The following is a 25,516-nucleotide window of genomic DNA, read 5'->3' on the forward strand; positions in this document are numbered from 1 at the left end:
CCTAAATCAATTAATTCCTAATCCCTAATCCCAAACAAATAAATCAGAAGAAAACAAATTATTATTCACTATGTAATTCTTATTCATCTTCATCATGAATTAATTTTCATCTTCATCATCTTCATCACCTTCAACCTCTTCATCTTCATCATTCATCCACCCCCACCCTCAACCCCACTGCAAAAACCTCATCGCAACCCACCCCCAACCACCAAAATCCCAAAAACCAACCCCCACCCCCAAAAACCCAGAAATCTAGTTTCTCCCTCTCCCCCTGCATCTCCCCTAATCCAGAAACCCAACAATCCAACAACACCAGCCCCCTCTCTCCCTTCATCCACAACCAACATGAACACCAACAACAACATGAAAATCAACCCACAGCCAACCCACAACCTTCACCAACAGCAACAACAATGTAACAAAACCCACAATGAGAGTGAGAAGAAAAAGCTGCGATAACCCAACTCTATGAAGCTAGAAAGATCAGGACCCAGAAATCGATCTAGAACCAACCCCCACCCCCAAAAACCCAGAATCGAACTAGAACACGAAAAAGGCGAAGTAGAAGAGATTGAGACAGGAGACAAAGGGCCAGTGGCACCACCGAGCCACCACCGCACATATTGGCGGCCGCCATCGCGAAGAAGCTAGGGGTTCTCAAACCTGAAGCTCCCTTCCTTCACCTTCTACCTCTGCTTCTCTTTCTCCTTCTTCGACTTTCCTTTCCTTCTCTTAGGTTGAGTTCTGATTATATTAGATTTGAGAATTTAGGGATTTATGATTAGTGGGTTTAATTAGATTTAGGTTAATTAGGTAAATAATTTTTTATATTTAAATTTAATAGTTTGTTTATCCCATGTGTATTTAAAAATAAAAGAAAAAGCCACGTGTAAATATTGAGTCAGCAAAAAATATGCCAGATAGGCTTAAACCACGAGCAGGGACTTATTCTGATTAAAAAAACAATTTCAGGGATCTGGAATCGGAAAACAAAATTTCAGGGACTTATTTTCGTTCGGGGCACAATTTCAGGGACCCTTAGAGTATTTAAGCCTTTAATAAATATTATTTTGTTTTTTATTTTGATTTTTTAAATTTGTTAAATGCAAAGCTCAAGTCAATTTTAAGTCTATGAATGTTGTTATTTAATATAAGTAGTTGAATAGGTTTTTATAATACAATTTTTTTCAGTTTTTAGTTTATTAAATTTTTTATTTTTAATGTATTTAATACATTAATTGCATGCAAAAACACAAGTGTGCTTTACATATATATATATAGATTTTTTAAATCAATATATCTCCTTGTTAGGTCTCTCTCTAAATAGTGTAGTATAAGTAGAGCTGTCAATACAGGCCAGCCCGGCCCATATGGGTCAGCCCGTATGGGTTGGGTTAAAAACGGGTTGGGTTGTGTCAACCCGGGATCTTAACGAGTCAGGAAAATATGAACCCAACTCGGCTCGCTACGAGCTCGCGAGTTGGCGGGCTGGCTCGCGGGTTGAGTGAAATAAATATAAAAAATTGTGAAATTGGATTAGAAATTGTTTAAAATGTTATAAAAAATATTTTCAAAAAAATACTTATAGAAATTGGTATCAACTCATACAAAAATTTTTTATCAACGCAATTATTTTTATCTCACATTTGAAATATAGAAAAAGAATTTAGCTTACAGGATTTAAGAACACACTTATTTTACTGTCACATTTAAAATGAGATAAATAATATAATAACAATAAATAAAACATAAAAAATTGACTCAAATTAAAAGAAATTAAAATTTCCATTTTTCTATCTAAAATTAATCCATAAAACTAACCTGGAATTAAAGAGAAATAAAATAATTTTTTAATGAAAAATAACTCTGACCCGACGGGTTGGCTCGCTTGACCCGCTGGTTGGCCCGTCTAACCCACGGGTTAAACGAGCCGGGTTGCACTAACACAAGTTCTTTTCGAGCTGGAATTTAACCAACCCAACCCGGCTCATTTAGCCAACCCGTCGAGCTGGCCCGTGGGTTGGAACCCATATTGACAGCTCTAAGTATAAGTCAATCTCCCATTATTAAGGCAAACTTAAATATTTGCATTCTTTATCAATTATCATAGATTGGGACAGAGTTATGGACAATAACATCCAACTGCTGAAGAAATTAAAGTGATAATATGATGTTAACAAACTTGTCCTCATGGTCTTACTCTTAATCAGACAACAGGAAAGGCTACTCTTGAAACAACACACTGAAATTCATGGGCGCTACATATTCAGTTCCACCACTATAGACACTGAAGGCAGCTAAAGTAGCTACATAATCTGTGGGATGGTACTGGTCCCAGAACAGAAATAGGTTGCGATTTTCGCATACTTCAGCATCAGGGCTGCAGGGTGTACCGCCAGAGAGCGTTTGATTTCCGCAGCAAGCTGATTTTACATCTTGCAAACCTTCACAAACAAAACAATTAGAGAGTCATTTCATTAGAAAATGAACAATTTTATGGCGAATCAAGTTAAAAAACACATCAATTCATGAACCATATATATTTTTAGGTAACACTTGCGGGAACTAACGGTCAGATATAATGATTCGTGGTGGATCACAGCGTTTAACAACCCACATTTATATTATTTACAATATGATCTTTATGTGCTAAAATTAATTTGCAAAGAAGCATGACTATACATGCTTAGATCAGAGTCAGATAGCTTACCAAATAGAGTAGGATTATCTATCATGCTACAGGTGATGTCATATGTATTTGCAAGTGAGTACTTCATGTTTAGGAACTCTGAGTTCAAATTTCGCAGCACAGCACCCAACGCTGTGTGGAAGAGTCGAGCAATGGCGTTGAGCCCCTCCAGACACTTACCATCACTCGCGTTGGAACGCAGAATCGGTACGCAACCCAGAGGAGGAACACTTAATATGCCAAATTTTCTGGCTCCAAGGTTCAGTAGACTCTATGAAAACATAGAAGGAAATTAAGTCAATAAAGATGTTAATTTGAGATATTAAAAAAAAGAGGGGAATATTTGTGAGGTGACAAATTAACCTTGAGATGAGCTTCGTAGTTGTTCATTAGATTGACCAAGAATTCTGGTACTTCCAGTGTGATATTGCTGGGATTGGACTTACTCAAATTATCAAAGAACTCAAATATATCATTGCTTCCCACACTAATAAGGAAGAAAGATTTGTTAATTCTTGTGTCATTTAGACACACTGAGATGTTGCTGATAACAGTTTTGAACTGCTGGATCTGTTCTGCGATGGGTATAACCCTATTCTGTTTTAGCACAAAAAGTCAGTTCAACTTGACGACTAGAAATTTAGATATTTGATAGAAGCTTTTGTAGAGTATGGTGCTCACAGAAATTAGATGATCATTGTAACTGGTATAGAAAAATTTAGACCAATTTTATTCTGGATCATGTTAAAACTGGTTCATCCATGAACCATGCTTTTATTACCAACATTTCGTAAGTTATTTTACCATATACTACATATGTATTAAAATTAATTTGCAGAGAATGTCTTTAATTTAACTTACAAACCATATTTTTCTTAGTGTAAACTAAGGCTTAGAAAAATGTTATAATGTATTGTTGTGGTAATTCCTCAGGAAATAAGGAAAACAAAAAGTAATGCGAGTTTTGAAAGTTTGCTTTGGAATAGAGGATCTAGGAAAGCAAATCAACTTAAAAAATGTTTCTTACTTTACAAGTAAACATTCTTCTTCACTATGACCGAGCTATGAGCCTATGACTATATATATATAGGAGTAGATCGAGGAGGGAGGTAAAACTTACAAACCGTCTTCCAGTTTGGTGCTGAAGACCAGATCCTCCTGAAGCAAAATTGACACCTTTAAGGATTTCCCTCTTGAAATGTTGTGTGTCATTTTGGACAAGATACAAAAACGGTAGTGGGCTCTCGGTGTATCCTAGAAAGTTCACTGATGAGCAAAATGAACATATCAGTGACAATATCAGGCATCAGCATTTAGCACACATGTATAATAACAAGGATACACAAGTCACAAGTACAATATGTAGTCATCCTTATTACTTCGAGAATAGTATGCAATAAAGAAGTTTCTAGTGAGATATTAAAATTTGTAACTACATGCAGGTTACAAATTCTATGATCAGTTCAAACTTTTTAATTACAAACTATTAAAAATACAACTTAAATATGTTCTATGACCAAAAAATATATAAATATTGAGAATTGTGCATCTAACTAAAAGTAAAAGAGTTTTCAACTACTAGAATGAAATGTGCACTGAGACCAAGGGTGGAAATATGCTTAGACTATACTAGGTTGTACTTAAATAAGTCTGACCTACTTTAAATATCCAAGTTCTGGGTCTGGCCTGTTATTTGTCATATGCGCTTTTTTTCAAGCCTAAGTCATGATCTGTTGAAAGTCTGGCCTGGTAGTCTATTTAATGATCTCTTATCATATGACATTCAAGTATACCAACAAACCTATTTGTAAACATGCCAACAAACTTATAGCTAACGAGAGAAAATATGATAATATCATTTTATTGTCTAAGTCAAAGAAAATAGGTCATCAATCTATATCTATAGAGGTTTATATGGTCAAATAATTATATAGTGTAACATGCATAGATATATAAATAATTCAATAAATATATAATTTTTAGATATTATAATAGAAATTCAATGTAAAAATAATAAAACAAAATTATATTTATTTAAAAAGACCGACCTGTTAGACTTACAAGGCTTTATGAATGGCTTAAGTCTAGCCTTTTTAACTAAAAAAGTTTTTCAAAAAGCTTTGACCTTATCTATTTACTACTCCCTCCGTTCCTAATTATAAGACCTAATACAAAAAATCGCGCTTATTAATAAAACATTAAATGTGTCTAATTAGTGTGTTGGTTTTTTAAAAATGCATACATTCTTCCATATTTACCCTTTGTTATTTTCTCTCACTAATAAATGGTAGGTGGTAATTAAAACTTTGGAATTGAAAACACACCATTAATGTAAGGGTTATATATGGAAGAGTAGAATATTTTTTGCTAGATTATTGTTAAAGGTCTTATATTTAGGAACTAGAAAATTTTAAAACTAGGTCTTATAATTAGGAACGGAGGGAGTAGTTTGGTCTGCGAGTAATGTGGGCTAGGCAGCCTGACCTACTTTTATCCTTAACCGGGGTCTTATGGGTGCCTTAAATCTTATATGGTCATACGACCCCCCAAAATTGAATTAAAGTCTCAAATTAAGATCTTTTTGTTGGAGGTGCTCTTAATTTTTAATCTCTAAAAATATGTATTGTTATTTGTTTTAGTCCTTGTCGTGAAGTTTTGCTTACCAAGAATCACATAATGATGATTGACTCTTCATACTTGATATTTTTCATATGATTTAGTATAGTTTGACTCACTCATTTACACAAACAAATGTGAGTCACGTATGACAACGATTGAGTTGTGTAAATGAGTAAGTCTCACGATGCCAAATCAGATAAAACACATCAAGTAGAAAGGATGAGTCATCATTATGTGAATCCTTTAAGCAAAATTTAATGACAATGACCAAAACAGATAACAATGTATATTTCCAGTGGTTGAAAACCAATAAATATTTTTTTATAAACTAAAACTAACATTAGCTCTATTTTCAGGGAACAAAAACATATTTTAGCTATTTAAGTAAATTGTATGCTTCTAATCTAAAGTGGAAATTTCGAGTTATTGAAAGCACATATTAAACCCATTTGAATGCAAATTAAAGAGTACTTATTAAAATTTATCGAGTGTCTTTAAAAAAAAATTGAAATTTATCGAGTGTTTTTTCCAATTACATAAACTCCAATAAGCCCATATCAAAATAGACTCGAGTCAAGTTGTGAAATAAGTGCACCTATGCCTGTGTTTGGAAATTATTTTACAATTGAATCTAAAATCATAGTTAACTATAAAGAGAAGCTTGTATATGTGTTTTAGAATTAATCTAGAAAAGTGAATCCAAACATGCTAAAATACCAATACGATCCGCGGTGTTGTAGCCATTGCTAAACCTCCCGGTTGGCTTTGAGAATGGAAAATCAATCCCATAAAATTGCATATCTGCCCTAGATGATGAATATGACAAGAAACTGTTGGTACCAACATCAAAAGTGGAATCCCCAAATATGTAAACTGCAGGCACTCCTAGTTCACTCCCCACATTCAAACTCGAGCAAACCATGGCCAGGAAGAAAACTAATATGGCCATCAATTTGTTAGCCATTGTGGAAATAGCTATAAATTCACTGTATAAAATAATCTTTGAAGTGTTGGTTAATGCATGCTTTAATAAGTAGCTGCCTAGCAATATTTATACAACTTAGATACTACACAAATATAATCAAGTTTTGTTTATTAATTGCCAGCTGTCTACAAATGAAACAAATCATTCGTTTCTAGGATTTTAGGCGGTGAATCCTAGTAAGGAAATCTAAACCTTGCGCCGCATAAGCTAGTTCCTGTCCGAAGATCCCTTCCTCATACAAATTAAAAATCTGCTAACTCTATCTTAAGATTCCTTCCTGATGCTTCTGTGATTCTTTTTAATTAATCCTGGACCATTATGATTACATCATACATGTTTCTAAATTAGGATATACTATGTATATTTTCTTTTGATTGCATAGGTGATTGTGGAGTTGGAGGCTGACAAGTGACAAGTAATGTCCTCTAGCTCTTTATAGTATTTGGAGTAGCCATTGTATATTGAAATAGATTATGTATACTTTCATTCTCCCAATAATTAATTTTGACTTAAAATCAATGGAAGGAGATGTATGTCACAAAGATGAATTAACTTGATATATCAAGGCCCTGTCTTCTGATATTTTTCACTAATTTTCTAGATCGGTATGTTCAATCAAGTTTAAGGCAGGCGATCCGAATTATTAAGACTTTAAACTTGACAAAAACCTAATGATTATTGTGTTCACTCTTCTTGCTTGGCACGAATACCTTCAACACATTCCCCTGTAATGTTATGGGGGGTGATGATTAAATGTGGATAACTAAGGCCTCAGTTGGTCGATCTATCTGGAATGAAAATATTTTTTGAGTTAGAAGATGTTGTTGAAGGAGATCATTTTATTTGTGTTAAAGTGTGGTGGGAAGCAGAGAAAGTCGAATATTGTATTGTGAATGTTTATTCATCATGTGATCAGAATAATAAAAAGACAACTATGGAAAGACTTGGGGTGATTTAAAGGACGGGTGCAATATTGAAACATGGTGCTTCACATGTGACTTCAACAAACTTATTAATGAGCCACTACTGGTTGATCTATCTATTAGTGGGGCGGAAGTACACTTGGTATAAGGCAGATGGTAAACAATGAGTAGAGTGATTTATGTAGTAAGAAGGGTAGGTGAGTGAAATTTCAATCACAATGGGGGTTGTGGTTGTCCAGGAGTGGGTAATTGCCTTGTTCTTTCCAGGCTCCATCTCTTGAACCTTCAAACAACTACTTTGTGGGGGGGGGGGGGGGGGGGGACTTGCAGGGATTCCCACCAGAGTTCACTAAGTGGAGACACCTACTCTTCTCAAGGAACAACTTCACAGCCGACATTGGGGTTCACATAAACCCCATTTCTTTAGGGAAAGATGGTGATACCTGGTGTAGGAAAGGGGAGATCATGTGTAAGTTACGTGAGTCATTCAGAAATGGCTACATCACTCAGGTGCCCCGTAAGGAGCCTCAGTTAAATTTTTGACGGAACACTTGCTGAAAGACTTGGTTGCAACATCCCCTTTGCTAAATGTTAAAGACTCAGCTTTAAAAAATAAGACCCAATTTGCACGATCACAATACTTGAGAACTAAGTAAAATAATAAAATAATAAAATAATAATTTCTAAAAAATTTACACTAAAATGTCCTTCAATATCACAAAAGAATATGATGATAATTTTCACTACTTCAGTTTTCTAAATGTGACCAGAGTTGCATTATTATTGAGAATCAAGTTTCAAAAAAATAGTACAATTTATATATCAGGAACAAATATAATACGCAGTTGCAGAATCATACATCCCAAGTATAGCATCCAACATGACATTCTTAGTATCTCTATATATGACAAAATATACCATTCCTATACGTATATGACTGAATTAAAAACGTACTGATAAACTGGCTCCAGTGTGTTCAGGACTGTGACTTTTTGAATTTTAGAGCATCAAAACGGGCAGTAAGTTCGTCATAATCTGGCAATTTGGGATGAACTCGAATGCTACCATCCCTTTTGACCTGCGACGAAGGTGCAGGGGGTGGAGGTCGCTGAGGCGGCAAAGAAACATAAGGTTCTCCTGCTTCAATTTCTTCATCACAATCTGATTCATCAAACTTAATATCAGAATGTGCAGAAGTTGGATGGTAGCTGTGTCTTCTGTAGTCCTTTCCATCATTGAATTGAGTAGGCAATTTATCTTCTTCACTGTTCATTTGGTCAGACCTTGGCAAGCTGTAGGACCTGTGCATTTTCTCCTCAATTGATGATTTATGACTAGTCATGTTCTGTTCATTTGATCGGAAGGTCCCAGAGTTCACTCCTGAGTTATAAAAGTATGGTTGAGGGGCTTCGTTATGTTCCTTCATAGCCATATAAGCAGCAACTTCTGCGGCAGCAATTGCTTTCTTAGCTGCTTCAGCTGCTGCTTCAGCAGCAGACTTGGAATTTTCATAATGCACGGCATCGCTTTTTCCCCCACCGGATAATCTGATTAGTCACCACACAATCCTATAAGGAAATAAGATAACAAAAAGTAGCAAGCTTAATCTGATTCTATTGGTATAATAAGATTCACCTTGTAGTTGGATTATTTGATTCTGTGGACACATCTGTTAAAGGCTTGACAGGTAAGCTGCTGGCGCTGACAAAAGTACGGTGCCCATCCTGACCCGAGACAGAATGTTATCAATGAAATTTTGAGACAGCATAGAATTTGATATTATAGACAGAAAACATACTATTAGCTCTTCTGGAGGTTTCAGAAGTTCTTGCTCAGATTCTGCAGTATCCCAATCAATTTGATATTCCTTGGCTATTTCCTTCAGAACTTTCAACTTTACCTCACCAGGAGGTGTTCGTACTGAGAGCTTGTCGATCAGCTAAAAGACATTGCAATGCATAAGCACGGATATTAATACTTTTGAGACTTAATAGAAGTTTAGGTGTTGATACTGAGAATTTGTTGATCAACTAAAAGACATTGCAATTCACAACCACGATAGTGAATACTTTTGAGAAATTAATAGCAGTTCAGTAGTTTCTTGACAAAGAAGCATCAAATCATAAAGGACTCTTCTTTATAGTAACACACGCGAAATTGCAATCCAGAAAAGATTCACCTGGCGATTTACACCACAGTTAGGTCTAAGATCAGTTGCTGCAGATACAAAATCTTTCCCATATTTCTTCTCAAAAATATTTTTAAGAGCCACAAGTTCTGGGATTTCTGAGCACCTAGGGGCTGCAAAGATTACGCTAGCTATTCCTTCTTTCAAATCAGCTGGACATACCCTGAAACAAGGATTAGCATTAGAATTTCAAATGTTACTTTCATGTCCATGAATTGAGTTCCCCTATACTTCACCTCTGCTTTGAAATGATTGAGAGCCTGGCCACAATTAATTCGCAGAAGAGCTCAATGAACTCATTTGCAGCCAAAACGTTTTGCTCTCTCATCACGTGCTCAACCTACAAAGCCACAGAATCTTTAGGTAAAAATCACAAAATGCAGATCCCAAGAGAAAAAGAAACAAAAGGCATCAGACACATCACATACCACCACGCTCGAGGGAGAAAACCTCAACTTTCAAATTTTATACTTTTTCTTAAAAGTGAGCACTAATAAGAGACAATGAACAGCCACAAAAGAATTTCAATGAAATTATATTATTGAACCAATTAATATGAATCTTTAGTTGTGTTGGATACAATTTCATACTGAATGCTACATTTACATAACATTAAACGTAATCTTCTGCAAAGAATTACAAATTCAAATGTTGCCTCCTCCTGATGCTTGAGACAATTGCGAGTATGTTTGTATTGAAACTTTCTAAAACGTAAACCCAATTCAATGGAGGATCATCATCCCTTTCATGTTTCTGTATTGATAACCATGTTTATATCCACTAGCTTGTATCGGAAAGTAGGAGAATTGATGAAAAACTATAAATCAAACATACTAAATATTGTGAGTGCGCCAAGAAATTTGACCTAGCAGCAATTGGGAAATTTTAAAATTTTCAAACATCAACAAAAGAAAAGCTGCATTTTGTTATTCCCTTTCCATCTATGAAGCCATTTTTATGCAAAAAAAAAGAGCACTTATTGGAACGTATACAGTTCTTTTTTCTAGCAGACAAGCTCCAATAAGTCTGTAATCTGTATCCAAACGGGCTCCATAACTAATATCCAAAAGAGCAGCACATGATGTTCTCTTTGCCTGAACTCTAGGAAAGTGATTTGGAATTACATAAATTACCCTTCCTTATCACTTTTATTCCCATGAACTATAGTTAGGTTTCTTATATGAATATCTCCATTTTGTCACGGAATGAGATTTAAGCAACAACCAGCAATACCCACAACTAACCAAGTAAGCACAGAGATACAGAACCAAAGCTATTTTTCTACGAAATGGCAAAGGCTAACTCCCCAATTTCCAATCAAGGAACATTTTCTCTTTAAAATATAACAATCTATGAAGAACGTTTATGTCTGTTCTGTACAATTAACACAACCATCTAGTGCATTTCTATGTAGGCAAGATAAAGAAGGACAAACAGCACAGCCATTTTGAAGGGCATCCAACAAAAAGGGAAAACTGGTGCTATAAAGCTCAGTATCCAAAGAAGGGTCAGACACATGGTAGATCTATTGTACATGCAATAGTTCTTCCAAATTAATGATCTCAGCTTCCATTCAATAATGTCAATTATGCAGATCAAATGACATCATAATATCTTATCACAAATTATTATGACTAATTCTAGGCCACACATATCTGAATCCTCCTCCCCACGGACAAGTATAGTATGAACTCTCGGATAATAAGTAACTAAGTAGTGATTCGCAGTTATAAAGTACATTCATATTCTACTCCCACTACAATCATCTACTATTTTTGGATAGGTGAGGAGTGTTTCATTTCATACTCTGCTGAACATGTCTAACTTTTTATTTTTGATTCCTCATCCAATGAGCAACTATCCTAGTAAGTAGAACAGTCCCTAAAGTTTTATCAAAAACTCAGATCCTTCGTGGACTAAGACCTCGTTTGGATGCGGATCAAGAGCACATATTGGAGCTTATGTTGTACTTTTTTCTATAGTAGAGAAGCTCCAATAAATGCTTTTTGGTGCATATCCAAACAGGCTCTAATTAGCATATATATATAGAAATTCGAAGATACCATAACTGGGGATTCTAAATTGAAAAGTTTCAGTTTATACTTCAAAGGGAAAAAATACAAGAAAGAGAGCGTTGGATTGGGTTAGGGTTTAGCGAGGGGACAAATTACCCTGATACGTGCAGTGGCATCTTGACCTGATTGGAGAAGGAGAGCAATGTCACGCCTCATTTGCCTGACGACCACCTCCCTCTTGTTCCTGAGCAGCTTGATCCTCGCCACCGCCATCTTCGCCGCCGTTTTGCTGCAAAACGACAAAAATAAACCTTCATTTTCGTGTTTCAAGAACGAGAAGGGGGAAGAAGGAAGGAGGAAGGTGTTGGTTACCATTTGGAGGAGTTGAAGCCGAGGCTGAGGAGGGCGAGGGTGAGCTTGACGAGCCTCTTGGTGCGTGATGCGGCTGCGCTGGCGACCGTCATGGCGGTGTGGTGCGGCGGAGAGAGAGAGAGTGAAGGAGGAATGGTGGTGCTTTGAGGGAGGAAGTGTAACGGTCTGCTGAAAAGGAAAGAAAAATATACTGTATAAAGGTTGAAAAGTGTCGTTTTTAGTAGAGTGGTGGGCCCATTACTGCGTGGGAAAATGTAGCCGTTAGAGGTAGGAACACGTTATGAATGAAGCTTCGATTTGTGTTCGATTGGAATCCTATGCAAAGAGGTGCACTAGTAATAGTAATGATACATACATACATACTTTATTTATTTTTTTCATTTCATTTCCCCTCACTTTTTTCTATCTCTTTTCGTATTTTTTTAACATCACAAATCATATTACTCATTTATCTCATGTCTCTACTCATTTACTTAAGGTGGAGGTGAAAATGAGATGTTAAGACAAAATTATCATCACGCAATTACTATTAGAGGTGTCGACATTGTATTCTCAAAATGGTGTAAAAAATTATTACTACATATCAAATAAAAGATAGTGAATTTCCCATGGTACAACTTTTTAAGAAAAAACTTTTATAACCATACATGAGCAGTTTTTATTTGATATGTCATAATGTCACTATTTTTCTTTAAATTCAAGTACGACTCAATTCGTTAAATTAAGAATATGTGTCTACAAAAATAGCTTTTAGCTACAACCCTAGGGGGATCATCTCAACACAAGTTAGAAGGTAATAGCCAAAGATGCTAAAACATGAGTTGAATTATTTGCTCTTCTATTCACATGTGAGAAGGATTCAAGGAGATAGACCGCAAGTAATATGTAGTCCGGGATGATTTGGTTTATGTCAAGCCTCCTTACTTTGTTTTTTACAGCATTAACCACCACCAAAGAGTCGGATTCCGCCCTTCATTGGTGTCGGCAGATAGACACCAATGAAGGGCCATTCTGCTCTCGACCACCAACATCCAAATTAACCTTGAAGTTACCCTCAGATGGCAGATGGACCTGCTAAGTATGAAGACTGAAATTGGATACGGAAGCCTCTTTCAAATATGGTTGCCATGCAAGAGGTACTGCCGACAAACTCGCTACGAGCTGCAAGGGGCATGGTTGCATTAGGTATGTGCACTATGTGTCAGGGGCCTTTAGAGACAACACTTCATTGCTTACGGGATTGTCCGAAAGTTGGGAGAATTGGGAATATTATTGTGTGAATCAAGGGGAGACATGCTTCTCTACTGCACTCATAAGGAGTGACTCAAAGGCTTAGGGCCCGTTTGGTGCGGCGTATAGTATAAGGCCTGATAGTATAAGACCTGATAGTATTAGGTCTGATAGTATGAGTCCTGATAACTTTCTTATACTATCCAGCGTTTGGTCATACTCTGTATAATTTACCATATCGTTTAAATTAATGCAATTTTATGTTTAATGAAGTATTAAATAATGATATATAATAAAAATCAAATATGGAAGTGATTATAACGGTGGTGGCGGTGGTAATGGAAGTGGTGATGGTGGAAATGGTGGTAGGTTGGTGTTGGTCGCGGTGGTGGTGACAGTTGAGATAGGTTAGTGGTGGTGGTGGCAGTGATGGTGGTTGTGGTGGTGGCGATGATAGGGTGGTGGCGGTGGCAGTGGCGGCTGCGCTAGGGTGGCGGCTACAGTGGAGGGTGGAGGCAGTGGTGGTGGTGGTGGCGATAGGGTGGTGGTTGTGGTGTCGGTGGTGGCGGTAGGGCGGTGGTGGTAGTGGTGGCGTTGGCGGCAACACCGGCGGTGGTGGTGATCGGTAGGGTGGCGGTGGTGGTGATCGGTGGTGACAATGATGGTGGTTGTGGTGTTGGCGACGATAGGGTGGTGGTGGTAAGGCGGTGGCGGCTTAGTAGGGTGGCGGCGACGGTGGAGGGTGGAGGCAATGGTGGTGGTGGTGGCGATAGGATTGTGGTGCCTGTAGGGCGGTGGTGGTGGTGGTGGTGGTGGCAGCAACACCAGTGGTGACGGTAGGGCGGCGGTGGCGGCGGCGGTGGTGATCGGGTGGTGGCGACAACACCGGTGGCGGTGGTGGCGACAACACCGGTGGCGGTGGTGGTGCCAATGGTGGTGTAAGTTGGCAGTAATGGAGGGTGGTGGTGATAGTGACTTATACGTCACAACCTTATCATGTCTTATCCATCACTCACATGATGGATTAAATAATACGTCATTTTGACGTATAAGGAGACTTTGATGGATAAGCTTATACAGTACAATGTCATCACCAAACAATGGATAAACTCATAATATATTGTATAAGCTTATACTATCATGCATAATACGGCGTGCCAAACGAGCCCTTATTACACAAATCCGATCCATCTTTGCTTGATACTTTGTGGTGGGTGTGGAGGTCTAGAAATTCTGGTTGCCCGAGGGATACACGACGCGTGATCTTTGGAAACACTAATTCCCTTATAAATGATGTTGGCACAAGGTATAGCTGCGTCCATGTAATGCTTATGTGGCTTGAATCTTGATTATTGATAAATAAAAATGCCAAATAAGCATGATGTTATAGGAACGATTTTCAATTAAACAAAAAAATTCAGACACCAAAAAGAGGTTTCCTCCACCGCGCTCTCCTTTCTTCCACCGCGTTCTCCTCCTCCATTTAGTTTCGTGGCTGCTTGCACCACCGCCCCTTTTCCTGCTCTCTATTTCCGTCCTGATTCCATCGCTCCCACCATTCCTTCATCCACAGCTACCAAAAAGAGGTGCCGTTGACTGAATTTCTACCATCGCTGTATGATTTAGGGTTTATTTCTGTTTTGTGCTGCATTAAGGTCCACCAATAATGCCTAAACCATGCAATTTTTCTTAATTTGAGTTTTGAGTTGATTTGGTTTACGTACATTTATTCTTCTCAATCTTAACGTTCCTTAATTTTGCAGATTCAACTGATTTCCTCGAATCGAAGGCTTCGACACTATATTTTGATTGGTTCAATAGCTAGTAAGTTCTCAACCAGATGAAGTCTGTGAAAGTTTTCTTTGAGAAATCAGAAACCTGAAATTGGATATATTTCCTCTAACCAAATGCATGTTTTTTAAGTTGCTATTGGACCGTTGTTATGAGTATTAAGCATCAAATTTGATGAGGAAAATAACCTGTGAGAATGATTTGATTTGAAACTAAAATTAAATCACTGATGCTTGAATTGAAGCTTAGGCAGTAGGGACTTGTTGGCTTTATGGAGCTGCTTTCGTATACATATAATGATGATTGGCATGCTCATTGAATTTGTGTTGTGAGACTGGGTTGTAATGTGAATTTTATTTTAAAGCCTCCTCCATATTTTTTGTTACTAGCAAGCAAATGGGAGTGGTTCTTGTTAATAGTGGTATATTGCTTCATTAACACTTGGAAATTGCAGATAGTTTTCTAATAGGTAGTTAAGGGCCTCTTTGATTTCAGGAAACATTTTCAGTTTTCACTAAATAATTAACAAAAATGTCACATTATTATATTGTTTATAGAGCTGGCAACACTATAATCTGATATCATGTTGTCAAATTTCAATGTGGGGAATGTGGTTTAATTTTATCCATGCAATGATAGATATGATAAAAATAGCTTGTGTTTGCTGATCGGGTCCAGGTTTGTGCAATGCTCGACCAAATTTTGGGTGTATCTAATTGGCAACTTGTAAAAAAGCTTATTCAACCATGTTTGGTTTACTTATCCTCCACATATTGTAATTGGCCAGATGCTAGAGTGTTGGAAAATAATTATTTATTACTTAACTGTTGTCTCTTTTTCATGCCATGCTGAATTTTACTGTACTAAACCAAAGTTATTTTCTTTTTGTGAGTCACCATCTGGTCTTTTTCGATTTTTGGTAAGTTAGTTGACTAAAGATTTGTATGAAGAAATGTCTGATTCTTCCTTTGGTCCTTTGCCTTATAGCATCCCCAGTTCTCTTTTTCGTTTGCTTAATTTTGCTTTATTCATCTAATTAGTTTTATCATAATGTAAGTGCCCATGTAACATTTAAATTCTTCAAATTTAACTGTTACAATTTAAGTTCAGGAGTTGTTTAAGTGCAAAGTATGTATGGCATATTCTGTTTGTAAGCCTTCAAATCTCCGGGTTTAGGTACCCTTTGCTGCGAGTATTTTAGGTAGTAGGTACTCTTCACATCCAAATGAAACTTCTTTGTTATCTTTCAAATCTTAGTCACCAATCGTTGTTGCCATTTCATCCAGTTGAAAAATGAAGTTTCTTGGTTGGTACTTGAAGATCGGGATTGTGTCAGCTTTGCTTGGAGCTTCTATGGAACTGTTCATGATCAAAACTGGCTTCTGTATGAGGAATTTCCTTTCTTTATTCTCTAATCACTCTTGCACTTTCTTGTTTCTCCATTTGGTGTTCTTATTGACACTGTTTCAAAATCTTTTGCAATTTCATATTATTATTCATTATGATATGACCTTTTGATTTGTATAGTAGCACTGTAGCAGGTTCTTGAGTTTGTTTACTTGATTAGTATCTTGAGTACATATTGTGTTCAATACTGCTCGTGCTAGATGTAGAACCCCATAACGTTAAATTTGAGTTTTAGAGAGTATTATGAACTTCCAGTGAGAAGGGATTTTTGAGAAATATGATGGACCAATCAATGCACTATTTTGCATATGAAGAGGATATTTGATAATTGTTTTCTTCAGGATTTTGATAGTTCCTGTTGGTGCTTTTGAATCTAAGGATTTTCTACTTCATAAAGCTTGAATTTGTTCAATTTTTCCTTGCATGATGCAGATGACAAAGTAACTGTTTTGGAGTCAGAAAAGCGCACATGGGAGAATTCCCGAGAAGCTCAAGCAATGAGAGATGCTCTCAACCCTTGGAGACATATTGATGCAGAAGGAACAAAGAAGTCCTGAATAGAGTATGAACCATTTTCTTAAAATCCCTTGAGTTTGTTAATATTTACTTTCTTCTGTTTTATTTTCCCCAGTAGTGTGTCCCCCTAATAGGCTAATATTTTCTCACGTATTTAGCAATAATAGGCAAACTATGGTTTTCTCTTACAATAACAGAAAAGGACACACAGGTAGTATTGAAGTATAAAGAAGAGAGATTAGGGATGGCAGGGTGGAAGAGTTTTTTTTTTCAGACTTTTTGAAGGCAACCAACTTGTTGACCAAAAGAAGTTCTACTTAAAGTGAGAATTAGTGGTCTTCAAAATTAGTTTAGAAGTGAAAATTAGAAGATCAAAAATATATTTGAAACGCGAAAAAAATTATAGCACACTAGCAGCGGTTCAGACCACCTTTAGACACCAATAGAAAAAAAAGGACTTGCAGTGGTTAAAACCACCTCTAGTCAACACAGAATAAAAAAGACAAGTGGCGGCCGCTGATATAAAGATGTATTTGGCGGCAGTTGCCCAGAACCGTGGTTAGTATGTCTAGTAGTGCCAAATTCGCCGGCAGTTGACCAACCGCTACGAGTCCAATTACCTAAATCTCCGCTTTCTTGTAGCGGCTAAGAACCATTGCCATTTCTACTTTCGAGTGTATTATGCGGGAATCGAACTCAAGAACTCTTCCTATGTCTACCTTACTAACTAAACTACCCCTTGAGCGTTATTATCCTTCGTGTTTATGTCAATGCGTAATTTTGATTCAGTTTATATAAGTAATTATTTGATAAACGATTATAAAACTTGGCATCATCTGAGCAAACTAATTTAAATTTATCAATTATCTATATATCATTAGAAATATGTACAGTGTATTAGTAAAATTAAATAGTTCAACACATAAATGTAACATCGTGTATAATGGAAACACAGAGTGTTAATTGGATTAATAAAAAAAGACAAGTATATTAAAAACAACTGAAAACAAATATTGAATTGGATTAATAAAAGTCAATATTCGACACATGAATTTCCTAATCTAACATTTCAGAGTTTGTTGAGTACAAAGTAGAGTTTGGTATTGATCCTAAAAGACCAAATTTGGAGTTCATGGTCTTCTTGAAACTCATTCTCAGATACAACCTTGTTCCAATTCTTGATCAGGTTGTAGACGAAGACACTTTTCATCTTCCACTTCTTCAAGACCAAAGAAAATTCTCTCAGGCTTGGGTCCAACACAGTCACATCCAAACCAAGCCCATCAGCACTGCATTCTTTTTCTGCTTTAGTGAGGAACTCACACTTGATGCTGTTTTCTGGTAGTGAGAGACGATTGTGGTTCGTGTTCACGTCAGTGCCGTAGAGTTTCTTGCTCATGAGAAATTGAGTATTGGTACCATTAAGCTCTGCAATCCTGTTTCTGGTTTCTACAGGCAACTCTTGCACATTCTCTGAAGCAATCTTCTTTCTTGATTTTTTCTTGGCAGGTTTGGGTGGTGCTTCATCCTCTTCATCATCATCAAGAAACATTTCTTGATTTGGAATTCTGGGCCTTTTTCTAATCACCCTCTGAGTGTGAGTATTCTCTGTTGTCTCTGAATGCAATTTGAACACTTCTTTGGTTTGGGCTATCTCTTTTTCAGAGAAAAAATTGTGAGTTAATCTCTTTTTCCAACAGAAGTGGGGTGCTTGCTCTGATAATATCTTTTTCTCTGCCTTTGTCGCTTCAACCTGTGAATGTGAATGTGAATGCATTTCTTTAGTATCACTTTCTCTGATCACCCTCTGATTCTGATTTTTCTCTGTAGTCTTTGAAGTTCCTTCTCCCAATCCAACATGTGATTTCAATTTCTTGATCTGAGTCAATTCCTCTTCACTGTAAAACTGTGCTGCATGCTCTGAATCCTCTGATAATACCATATCAAGAAAGCCAGGCTTGAAGGGTTTGGAGGAGAACTTCTGACGTGTCTCCCAGTCTGTGATGCTGTTCACCAGTTTCCATAGTTCTTTCTTGTCCCTCATGATGATCGACCAAGCAGGGGAAGATAGAGAGGTAGCAAAGCAAATTCAATGGATGAGAGAGCTGAATGATATTGAAAGAAAATTAGGATTTTGTGTATGTATGTGAAAGTGAACTAGTTGCCGTTGGCTCGTAATATATAGCATAGGCAGTAACTAATGTGAAGGTAGGTTACTTGAAGCCAAATTAACAAAGATAGAGTTAAATTGGTGGTAAATATATCTTTTAAGATTCATTCTAAAATTAAAACAGTTGAAATCAATTTAAATTGATCTGAAGATAAGATAAAAATCAAGAAATCAAGAAATTAGATTAGATGGAAGATAGAGTTTACGGGGAAGTGAGAGAGAGATTTCAATTTGATTCTGAAATTACGCGTAAAATATATTTGATTTAATCAAAATGGTGGGTTACTGACTTCTATTTTGTAAATTATGTATCAGATCAAAATATCACACGGAACAAATTAAATCTAAGGTAAAATCTTGGTTCTAAGGATATCTTATCTTTTATTATCTTACACAATGTAATAGCTTTTTCATATCTTTTTATTGTAATTGCTTATAGATTTCAATCCGTATTATTGCAGGTTGTAATTTCAATCTTGGAGTATCTTTTTAAATAAATGATTAACGGTCAAAAATAAATGGTTGTCTCAAATATTTTTATTTTATTGAAGCACACAAGTATTAAGCTTTTTGAAGATTTAATTTAACAATTTGGTCTATAATTAAATAGTGCATCGGAATGACACCAGGCGTAGCTCATGCTATTGAAAAACTGAATGGTTTAATTTGCAAAGAGTGTGGAAAAATTAATTTTGATAAAATGGGCACACAAGCGAAAATCATGTAAATAGTTATTACCCGTAATAACATGTAAAATAATGGTTCATTGGTTCATGCTTGGATTAATATTGCACATGGATACAATATATTCCTTCTAAAGTTATAGTAGTATATTTTACTTTTTGAGATTTAGAAAATAAAAGTGAACTTTGTGTGAGGGAAAAAAAGTGTTTTTTTATTAGTGTACTTAAACATAAATTAGTTTATATTTTTTTGTAAATATCTCTAAAAATGTGATCTCTTTTTTCCAGAGAGTTAACAACTTTTTTTTATAATCTTAAGCAAACACATTCTAGAAAGAAGTTAAGTCATGTCATGTGACACATTAAAAATAGATCAAATTTAAATAAAATTCTAAACAAATATAATGAGAACTCTAAAGTTATAGTAGTGTATTTACTTTTTGAGATTTAAAAAATATACGGCCCTGCTTGCAAAACATGTTGGAAGCAAACACACCACATATGAGTAGAGATATCAACAATTTCCACTAATAAAGCTTCCAAATGCGAAGTCAAATGAGGAGATCCAACATCCTAATAGCATCAAGCGAGCCAGTCTCACAAATGACATGCCGAAAAAACCAACTCTCTCAAGCTAAGAGAAGGTCATGCTTATGGACGTTAGCTCATCTGAGAGCACCCAAGACCCGTTGGAGATCCCAAAAAACCACCCAGTCAAGAAGCAGAAGCATTGCGAACAAGGCCACCAAAACCAACTAGCTGCTTCTATACATCATAAAAGTCATTTGTGTTAAGCTTAACTATAGAACCTCTTGGGCAAGACCAAAGTAACTTGCTAGAGTGCGAAGAAGATGAGATAGTAGGAGGACTCAAGAACTCATCACACTCTTGAAGATGCAACTTGTTGCAGAACATACTCCACAACCATAAGGTATCCTTAAAAATGGCAATGTTGCGGCAACGCCAAAGCCACTAAAATATAATGGCAAACATGTGTTGGTCTGTATGATGGATTGGAAAACTAGCCCAAATCCACGAACACGCATGGAAGAAAGTTGGTTTTACGACACACCAAGTCTAGTCCAAAGCTCTCACGAATGGATGCAGTCGCGCATGCATTGTGTTTCAAATTCAACGTTGTTCGAGAAACGAGAACAAATATTAGAAAGAGCCAATATCCTAGAGAGATGAAGAAAAAAAAAATAGAAGAGTATCAAGCAGAAGAATCCATAGAAATAGTTTCATCTTCTCCGGTATTTTAAGGTGCCAAAGTAGCATAAAGGTTGGGTTTGTATTGGTGTTCCACGCATCTCATGGAGAGCCCAACTATAAGCTGAGTGAGAAGTATACAAACTAGTAGGGTTGTTCTTCCATGACCAGCTGTCTTCAACATCTATGAGCGAAGGACCAGAAAGAAGAGAAAGTTGATGTTGCAACCTAGTGGGGATGGGAGTCGTAGAACTCTCCAAGGACCACAAGCCATCTCCCCAAACATCATGAGCTTACAAATCAGTATCTAAAATGTGGATATAGCCAACCAAGGCCTGGCTAGTTTGTGTACCAATAGAAGGAATTTCCAGCCCCTAACTGTCAAGAGAAGTCATCCGAAATCACACCCCATTCCTTCACCAAACTTCTCCAAACGTACGAACTGTTAGAGATCCCAGTGAACCCCTTTCCCCCATTATTGACCATATATTTGGCTCGAATAATGTCATCCTAGAGAACATCATCTCTTGACAGCAGTTTCCAAACCAACTTCCCAAGAAGCGAAACATTTTGAAGTATGGAGTCCCAAATACCAAGCCCACATGCTGCCTTCAGGGAAGACACTACTAACCAATTAATTAATTTTATTTTTGAAAAATTGACATCTCCACACGACTTTGGACAATTAAACAAAAATAACCAGCTAAAAGTTGTAGTCAAACATAATAGAGTACACAAAATACTCAACCAGCAAAAAACATAAGATTCCAGACCTCACAAGATAGAGTACCATCAAGAAAAAGTATAGACCTCACAAAATACTAAACTAAAAGTTCACCATTTATCATGGTACTTATAAGGTCTTCAAGGGCCTACAGAAAGTGGCAGCAATTTCCGATTTATCCGCCTCTAATTTTACCAGAACCTCACCAAGATGTTCAGCATTAAGGTCGAACTCCTCAGACAACACTTGTTGATGTTCCACATGGTCATATGCCACCTCGTGCGCTGCCCCATTTTCACCTCGACCAATCGATATAGAGTAGCAAGAAACAAATTGTTTAGCATCTTACCTAATTGCAAGCAGCAATGTGTTCTTTTGATGGTCACACATTTCATGTGGGCTATTTAGTGTCTCAATAGAATTATCATTGTTGGAAAAAAATTCTAGCATGCTTGTAATCCTTCTCAATGGCAAATTTAAGAGCTTCGGTTATGCCCTTCTTCTCAATATAGGTGGTGTGAAACTTGATTTCACTATCAGTTACAAAATCTTCTGCACTAAACAATCAAGAACACTTAGTTTTAAAATCTCTCTCATGATATCTTACGAAAATAGCAATACAATATCTCCCTTTAAGAGAGCTTGCATCTGTTGTGATCACCATAAATTTAAAGTTGGATTGCTGCTCTAGAGGGGTTGTTAAACTCGACCCAAAAAGCCAAGATAGTCGTGTTTGAAGCATCTTTCAGGTTTCACAATGATAAGGACAAGGGCAAGTATCAAGAAGCACTTAAAGGACTTGGAGGACCAATGACTAGGGCTAGAGCTAAAAAGGCCAAGGAGACTCATCAGCAAGTAGTGGCAACAATTCTTGAAGACAAAGTGGTTGAAGTGATGCCACCAAAACTTATAATGATCATTCAGGTCCATGAAGTAGTACCAGCATCAATCCATGCCTAAGGGCAGTCTTGTTTTATTTGATTTCAATAAATGTGTAAATGAACATCGATAAATGTGCAAATGATCATCATACCAGCAACTCACCAAGATGTTCGACATTATGGTCGCACTCCTAAGACAACACTTGTTGATGCTCCACACGGACATAAGTCACCTCGTGCCTTGCCTCATTTTCACCTCGACGAATCGGTATAAAGTAGCAAGAAAAAAACATTTTGCATCTTACCTAATTGTAAGCAACAATTTGTTACTTTGACGGTCACACAATTCATGTGGGATATTTAGTGCCCCAATAGAATTATCATTGTCTAAAAAAATTCTAACAAGCTTGTAATCCTTCTCTATGGAAATTTAACATCTTCCACAATGCCCTTCTTCTCAATATAGGTGGTATGGAACTTAATTGCATCATTAGAAACAAAATCTTCTGCACAAAGCAATCGAGAACACCCACGTTTAAAATTCCCCTCGTGATCTCTTACGATAATAACAATACCTCATTTTAAGAGATCTTGCACCTGTTGTGATCACCATAAATTTCGAGGTGGATTGCTACTCTGGAGGCGTTGTTGAACTAGACCAAAAAAATCAAAGTGGTCGTGTTTAAAGCTTATTTCTGATTTCACAATGATAAGGACAACGACAAGAATCAAGAAGCACTTAAAGGACTTAGACGACCAATGACAAGGGCTTGAGCTAAAAAGGTCAAAGAGACTCTTCAACAAGTAGTTGCAACAATTCTTGAAGACAAAATGGCTGAAGTGATAACACCAAAACTTATGATGATCATTCATGCCCAAGAAGTTGAACAAGCCCCAGTCTATGCCTCAGGGCTGCTAAGTCTTATTTTATTTGATTTCAATAAATGTACAAATTACCATCAATAAATGTGCAAATGACCATCATACCAGCAACTCACCAAGATGCTCATCATTAAGATCAAACTCCTTAGACAACACTTGCTGATGCTCCACACGGTCATATGCCACCTCGTGCGCTGCCTCATTTTCACCTCGACTAATCAGTATAAAGTAGCAAGAAACAAATTGTTTTGCATCTTACCTAATTGCATGCAGCAATTTGTTCTTTTGATGGTCACACATTTCATGTGGGCTATTTAGTGTTCTAATAGAATTATCATTGTCTGGAAAAAGTTATAGTAAACTTGTAATCGTTCTCTATGGCAAATTTAACAGCTACAACACTGCCTTTCTTCTCAATATGGGTGGTATGGAACTTAATTTCACCATCAGTTACAAAATCTTATGCATAGAGCAATTGAGTACACTCAGTTGTAAAATTCTCCTCGTGATATCTTTAAGATAATAGCAATATTGTACCTCCCTTTAAGAGAGTTTGCATCTGTTGTGATCAACATAAATTTCGAGCTGAATTTCTACTCTGTAGGGGTTGTTGAACTCGACCAAAAAAAACCAAGGTGAGTTTAAGGCCTATTTCTGGTTTCACAATGATGAGGACAAGAGCTAGAGCTAATAAGGCCAAAAAGACTTTTCAGCAAGTAGTGGCAATAATTCTTGAAGACAACGTGTGCTGCTATCTTATATACATCCTCTTTTGGCCCTAAAAAAACACTCACAAAACATCTAGCCTCATATATACATGCATCTCCACATTCTCTACAAATCTCCCTTTTTTGCTCTAAGCCATAACCAGCCCTCCATTTGACAAATCTCCTCCACGTTCTCTACAAATCTCCATTTTTCTTACAAGTGTTCTCTGCAGCAAAATGATGGGCAAAGGAGAAGCTTCTAAGAAAAACCAGGCGGGTTCCTTCTATGGAAAAACCTGCCAACGTGGTTTGAAACTCTAGCAGAGCTACAAAAGTGCGTCCAAGACCATGCAAATAAATGAAGTCGTCAAGAACTAGCTCATGAAAATGAGTAAAATGGTGCATATAATGAAGAATGAGTTCTAGATCTATGAGTCTCTCTTTTACTCTCTTTTTTCTTATCTGTCAAGTTAATTTATGTTCCTTGGAAAATATGCTAGCTGTTAATTGAACTATAAGAAGATCAGACCAAATGAAATATACTTTGATATCTTGTCTTTTGCTTTAATCTTTTTGTTTTCTGTTTCGCTTGTACTGTTTCCTCACCAAGGGGAGGTCTGTCCTTTGTATTTGCTTTTTATCTATACTAGGATTGCGACCCGTGTTATGCACGGGGTCTTTATACGTAACAGTGACAATTGGAATATGAAATTAAGTGTCTCCTTAGATAACATGGTCCACGCATATGTCGTACATAAACAACTACAATACGAATGTTCATGTGCAGTATTAACCTCGAATTACATATAAGCCCTCCTCTGTGATGAGCAAAAAACATTGTAAGTATCCACCACTAAACAGAACAGAAATCACTAATTAGAAACATACTATCTGAGGATTTGCATTGGCTAGAAAAATTTGCACCGTACTCCTACCTACAAAAATAATATGACTTAAAATCCAAAAGCTCAAGCTAACCAAGCCTTCTAAATAAGAAATGAATCAAATGAAAAAAATACATTTAGCTGTTCTGTTACAGTGGTATACACTTTTGATTAATCCATTATTTTCTCTTTGTTGTCATGCACCATTAAACATGCCACTAACAGAGAATTTCTCAGCAAAAGATCAGAAGTTATCTCTTTAAAATTAGAAACCAACAGGGTACATATACATGTAAAACAAACTCAATTTTAACTTCGTCTCCTTCTCCCTCACGTTATTTCAATTAGAGGCTCAAATATATGGGTTCTTAACCTAAAAACACTCAAAAGAAATGAAAACAAAAAAACAAAAAAAACTGTAGGGTCCTTTCAACTTTGAATTTAATACATTCAAATATTGAATCGGAATTAGTTGGATGAGAGAGAAATCCATATCTACATTTTAACAACTCATTTTCTAGTTCATGATTATGCACCTAAAAAGCAAAAACAATTCAGCATCCATAAAATAAGAAAACCAACGAAGATTGGAAGGTAAGTGGTTCTTTTTTTTTGTATTGGTTCCAGAAAGATGGATA

At 36.6% G+C, this 25,516-nt stretch overlaps 2 protein-coding genes and 3 long non-coding RNA genes across 6 annotated transcripts; 3 read left to right on the top strand and 2 right to left on the bottom strand.

Moving 5' to 3' along the window:
- Positions 1-2,101: 2,101 nt before the first annotated feature.
- On the bottom strand, positions 2,102-6,312 carry LOC130714877 (GDSL esterase/lipase At5g33370-like). The gene is made up of 5 exons (XM_057564850.1): positions 6,029-6,312; positions 3,813-3,958; positions 3,056-3,289; positions 2,714-2,963; positions 2,102-2,447 (listed from the first exon to the last, which is right to left on the bottom strand). The coding sequence occupies exons 1-5, from the start codon at positions 6,273-6,275 to the stop codon at positions 2,227-2,229; spliced, it is 1,098 nt and encodes a 365-aa protein (XP_057420833.1). The 5' UTR covers positions 6,276-6,312; the 3' UTR covers positions 2,102-2,226.
- A 1,659-nt stretch (positions 6,313-7,971) lies between these two features.
- LOC130715289 (uncharacterized) lies at positions 7,972-11,980 on the bottom strand. Its single transcript, XM_057565365.1, has 7 exons — positions 11,795-11,980; positions 11,579-11,711; positions 9,644-9,747; positions 9,399-9,570; positions 9,018-9,158; positions 8,855-8,943; positions 7,972-8,766 (listed from the first exon to the last, which is right to left on the bottom strand). Exons 1-7 carry the CDS (start codon positions 11,884-11,886, stop codon positions 8,196-8,198), a joined length of 1,302 nt encoding a protein of 433 aa, XP_057421348.1. The 5' UTR covers positions 11,887-11,980; the 3' UTR covers positions 7,972-8,195.
- A 2,298-nt stretch (positions 11,981-14,278) lies between these two features.
- Positions 14,279-19,234, top strand: LOC130715285 (uncharacterized). Of its 2 annotated transcripts, none has more exons than XR_009011612.1 (4): positions 14,279-14,610; positions 14,788-14,848; positions 16,655-16,784; positions 19,224-19,234. It is a non-coding gene; the product is annotated as an uncharacterized LOC130715285 (long non-coding RNA). The 2 variants fall into 2 exon arrangements; XR_009011613.1 differs by lacking the exon at positions 19,224-19,234 and adding an exon at positions 17,925-17,935.
- Positions 17,931-18,997, top strand: LOC130715286 (uncharacterized). Its single transcript, XR_009011614.1, has 3 exons — positions 17,931-18,153; positions 18,248-18,335; positions 18,569-18,997. It is a non-coding gene; the product is annotated as an uncharacterized LOC130715286 (long non-coding RNA).
- Positions 19,224-19,560, top strand: LOC130715287 (uncharacterized). Its single transcript, XR_009011615.1, has 2 exons — positions 19,224-19,257; positions 19,370-19,560. It is a non-coding gene; the product is annotated as an uncharacterized LOC130715287 (long non-coding RNA).
- Positions 19,561-25,516: the final 5,956 nt, after the last annotated feature.

This window comes from Lotus japonicus, chromosome 4 (genome assembly GCF_012489685.1).
Source record: "Lotus japonicus ecotype B-129 chromosome 4, LjGifu_v1.2".
Taxonomy (NCBI): Eukaryota; Viridiplantae; Streptophyta; class Magnoliopsida; order Fabales; family Fabaceae; genus Lotus; species Lotus japonicus.